General features: G+C 37.7%; 1 protein-coding gene across 1 annotated transcript in view; it reads right to left on the bottom strand.

The window, feature by feature from the left end:
- Positions 1-709: 709 nt before the first annotated feature.
- Positions 710-4,840, bottom strand: part of LOC107733312 (butyrophilin-like protein 2) — a gene marked incomplete at its 3' end in the record, with an annotated part of 21,337 nt that continues 17,206 nt past the window's right edge. The window contains exons 4-5 of the mRNA XM_016544883.1: positions 1,224-1,328; positions 710-811 (exon numbers count right to left, since the gene is read on the bottom strand). Of these exons, the coding sequence (XP_016400369.1) occupies positions 710-811; positions 1,224-1,328 (207 nt within the window). The remainder of the gene's footprint in view (positions 812-1,223; positions 1,329-4,840) is intronic.

Genomic DNA, 4,840 nt, shown 5'->3' with positions numbered 1-4,840 from the left:
ATTTTTATTGTGCATTCCAAGTAATTTCAATCAAACTGCAGTTGAGTTGTTTTAATTAAATAATAATAACTCAATTAAAAATACAGGTAACTAACCAAATTAAAAAGTTAATTGAAAGCATGTATATATATATATATATTAAAAAGTTTGTTTTTTTAGCAGTTAGAGTTAATCTCCTCAGCTGACAATGTACAGTAGATGCCTAAACTTTGTTGTTGTGATTACACGCGATAGGGAGCTTTTCCCTCACCACTGTAATGTGCTGCTTTAGCAAGGTTCTGTGAAAGTTTGTCGAAATGATCCATCCTTGATCACTTTTAGTCAGCTTTGACGAAACTCCTCTCAGCTAGCGTGTCTTTTCAAAGTGACTAGCAGACTTGGTAACCTGACCTGAATACTGCGCGCTGATTCGCTAAAAAGGACTTATCGGGTTTTGTTCACAAACAACAAGGTGTGCTTGTCGGTTTCTGCTGTAAAACGTGAACTCGCGATGCCTTAAAGTGGACAATACCGGCTTTTGTGACAAAACGTGTTTAGGGTTCAGAGCATGCTATTTGTGGAAAATAACGCACAGCAGTCAGTTCATTTTGTTTAAACGTGCCGTTTATCGGTTTTTGCTAATTAACTCTTCAAATGGTGAGCAGATCTGTAAGGTCTTCAAATAATGTTGGTTTTGTTATTGTGTGATCAACATATTTGAAACACTCACCTTCTGTAACACCCCAGAGGACAAAAGCCATAAACATCATAATATTTGGAAGAAATGCATGAAGAACCCCAATAGTCCTGACACGTTTGGTTGCAATGGGGTCTAAAGAACAAATACAGAATGTTAGTGTATGTATATCATCTTGAGCCACTTTACATACACTTACCTTATTAAATGTTTACTCAGCTGTGACTGTAGTTTCTAAGCAAATCCCTAAGGCTAAGTCACCATGGGTTCTCTAAATAATTTCCTACGGGTTTTTTATGATGAGTTTTGTTCGTTGAGAGCGTTGTACATTCACTCCTCCCACCTACAATCCCTGCCGATACAGAGACTCGAACCCATGACCTTTGGGTTACAATTCTGACTCTCTAACCATTAGACCAAGACTAAACCATTCTAAAAATGGTTGGTTGATTTTCCTAAAACTGTAACACTGTGACATTGATATACTCTATTTGGACATCTCTCCACATTGAATAAATGTCTTTGAGGTATTTTCCTGTAAACATACCTGTGATAAATTGTGATCTGCAGTAGATCAGACAGTAGAGCAGAAGTGCAGATCCAGATGCAGCAATACAGAGAATCAGCATCATTATGTGTGAAACAGAGAAACCTGTTAAAATACAGAGATTAGACTATAGACAGAACACAAAGTTGGTGTAATTTATTAGTGGGGCAAATGGAACATGTGCCCACTATTGTTTGTGAAGTCTGATTTAGTCCTTACCACTTCTTGAAACAGCATTCAGCAATATTTCAAATACAGAAGAATCTCCAACACATGAAATTCATCACTCTTCTGCAGCTAAAAGGACTCACTACCCAAAGAAGCAGTAAACAAACATATGCCTGCTGTTGATATACATTAACATATGTGGTTTATTAAAATAAAACGTTATGTGAAGTTGGATTAGGTTAGGAAGGTGGACATTAAAATTCATCGCAACAGACCCGATATGGGAATTACAATCTGTCACAGAAATATTTAAATAACCGTGCTTGATTCCGTAAACATAAATGAAAGGTCCAGTCAGACCACAACTAAAATATTGTCCTGTAAATTAATGGAAGAATATCGGCAACACTTTTGCTAGTAATTTACTGTTAACAGTTATTTGCAGTAATCTACTTTACAGTATGCTACTGTAATACCATGAACTAAATTAAAACTGTTCTTAACTAATTTAATTTGCACCTTTAAGTTTATAAACGAATATTTACAGTGCGTGCATGATTATTATGCAAGTTGATATTTTGATCATATTTTTTTCCAAGCATTGCCTCAACTGTCTTACACTGTATATCCTAATCTTTTGATATAGAGTTGTATATGGGGTGGTGCTGTCCTTTTGTTTATTCAGACTATTCTGTTATTTTCATGATACCGTCAATTCATTTTTGTTATTATTTTGGTTTACAAAACTATCCATTTAAAGTAGATGAAAAAATATTATAGATATTTTTGTACCTTCTAGTACTTTCTACATACTTCCTAGAATAGGTCTACATACAGTGCATTCGGAAATTATTCACTTGTTTAGACTTCCGTCTAGCCCAGGGGTAGGCAAGTTCGGTCCTACGCAGTCATGCAGAGTTCAGCTCTAACCCTGAAAAACAACCTCACCTGTCTAAAGCCTTAGTGATCCTAAAGACATTGATTAGCTTGTTCAGGTGTGTTTGATTAGGGTTGGAGCTGAACTCTGCAGGACTCGGGCTCTCTAGGACCGAACTTGCCTACCCCTGGTCTAGCCACTCTGCCATAAAGCCCAGATCAGCGGAGGGCTGCAGAGATGGTTGTCCTTCTGGAACACAGAATCTCTGAAGCACAGTTATAGTAACCATCAGGTTCTTGTTCACCACTCTTACTAAGGCCCTTCTACCCCGATTGCTCAGTTTGGCCGGGCGACCAGCTCTTGGAAGAGCCCTGGTTGTGCCAAACATCTTCCATTTGAGAATTATGGAGGCCATTGTGCTCTTGGGAACCTTCAGTGCTGCAGAAATGTTTTGTAGCCTTCCCCAGATCTGTGCCTTGCAACAATCCTGTCTCTGAGCTCTGCAGGTAGTTCCTTTGACCTCATGGCTTGGTTTTTGCTCTGATATGCATGATCAGCTGTGAGGCTTTTTATAGAGAGGTGTGTGCCTTTCCAAATCATGTCCAATCAATTTAATTTAGCACAGGTGTACTCCAATCAAGGTGTAGATTAGTGTTGTGCGATATGCTTCATTTTCAGATCGCCATATCGTCAGCCTGTGAGATCGCCGATAAATGATATTATTGCGTGGGGGCGGGGCAGTGCAATACTTCACTAATTTACTCATATATTTAATCATTTCTAAACTAATTTAATTTAGTTTAATTTATCAACTTATTCATTTTCTTTTCTATGTATTTTACTTAATTATCTACTTAATTTACATTAATTTTCATCTCGGGAAATGACGCACCGGAAATTTGAATTGTTGATAATTCTGCAAGCAAAGATGGAGTTGGTTAACTACAAAAACGTCACATCGCCTATTTGGCAATTTTTGGTTTTAAACCAGATGCAAATGGTGAGCCTGAGGATATAAATCAAGCAGTCTGCAAAATTTGCACCAATGTTGTGTCTGTAAGAGTCTCAAACGTCAAACTTGTTCGTACATTTGCGTACTCACCACCCCACTGAGGCTGTTAAACTAGCACCAAAAGAAGCTTCAGTGACGGTCAGCAAAGGTCCAAGTCAGTCATCAATTGACGGAGCTTTTGCAAAAAGCACCAAGTACAAACGAAACAGTGAAAGGTGGGCATGGTGCACAGCAGCTGTTTCTAAGTATATCGCGAAGGAGATGGTTTCCTATCATACCGTTGATAAGGAACGTTTTAAAGAACTACTTCAGACATTTGACAAACAGTACAAGCTGCCGGGGCGCAAGTATTTAACCAAAACTGGTATCCCTGATATGTACAATAAAATGAGGGAGATCATCGCTAAAGATTTGAAAGTGGTTGACTTTGTCGCTTTGACCACAGACATGTGGTCAAGCATAAATATGATCCCCTACATGTCTGTTACAGTATATTATATTTCAGAGGATTAAAAACTGAGTGCTAAATATCTCTAAACAACATTCGTCTCGGAGAACCACACTGCAGAGGTACTGGCTAAGATGATGGCAGAGGTCGTGCATGATTGGAACATAAAAGAAAGTCAAATTTTCTGCATCACTACTGACAACGGGGCGAATATTGTTACAGCAGACCTGCCAACCTGTACGCATTTTGCGTAGCGGGTACGCATTTTGACCTTAAAGTACGCTGGTACGATTTGTCACTCTAAACTACGCAAAAACCTGGTGACCTGTCCACGCGCAGTAAACAAGCAACAGAAAAAGATGAGGAGTTCAACCAATCAGAGCGTTTTTTCCGGATTTGCATTTAATCCGTGTGTGTTTCTGCACAGATGCACAGTGCTGCGAGATCCAGTGAGAAGCGTTTGAACTCGCCGCACAATGATAAGGTTGCTGTGAGAATCATTCAAATCCTGCACAGAATTCTCTGTTATAAACAGCGCTGACATACGTCAGGAAACCAGAAGCGGTGATGCTAACTGTAACCGTGGTGTTGTGTTAGAAATAGCTGAATGCATTACATCATTCATTTCAGGGTTTGTACAACCTTTTGAGAGAGAAATTCAAGCACTTTTCAATGACATTCAAGCATTTCACAAAACTATTTCCAGCACTTTAAAGCTCTAAAATTATCCAGTTTGAATGTTATTTTTAATGGTATGATCAAAATATAATTTGTGGTAAACAAACGCTTATGTAAAATAAAAAAAATACATCAAATCACAATTATAACCAGTAGACGGCAGCAGAGGAGCACTTATTGGCTTATTAGTCATTCATTTCTACTTTTCTCTATATTTTGAAATTATAAAATCAATATTATAAAATATCAAATCATCAAGAAATCAGATTTTGTCAGAATTTTACACTTTTTGTGTATGAAGTAAGAAAAGTCACAAAGTGCCTTGAAAAACAAACTTTTCTTCAATTTGCTACTAAATCACACATAATCACTGAAGTTGGTCAGTTCCATATACTAGAAGAATAAAGGTACATTTAATAAGAGTGGAATATATA

This window comes from Sinocyclocheilus rhinocerous, unplaced genomic scaffold (genome assembly GCF_001515625.1).
Source record: "Sinocyclocheilus rhinocerous isolate Xijiao unplaced genomic scaffold, SAMN03320098_v1.1 scaffold3933, whole genome shotgun sequence".
Lineage (NCBI taxonomy): Eukaryota > Metazoa > Chordata > Actinopteri > Cypriniformes > Cyprinidae > Sinocyclocheilus > Sinocyclocheilus rhinocerous.
The sequence above is the reverse complement of the archived record's forward strand: the minus strand, read 5'-3'. Positions and strand labels throughout refer to the sequence as shown.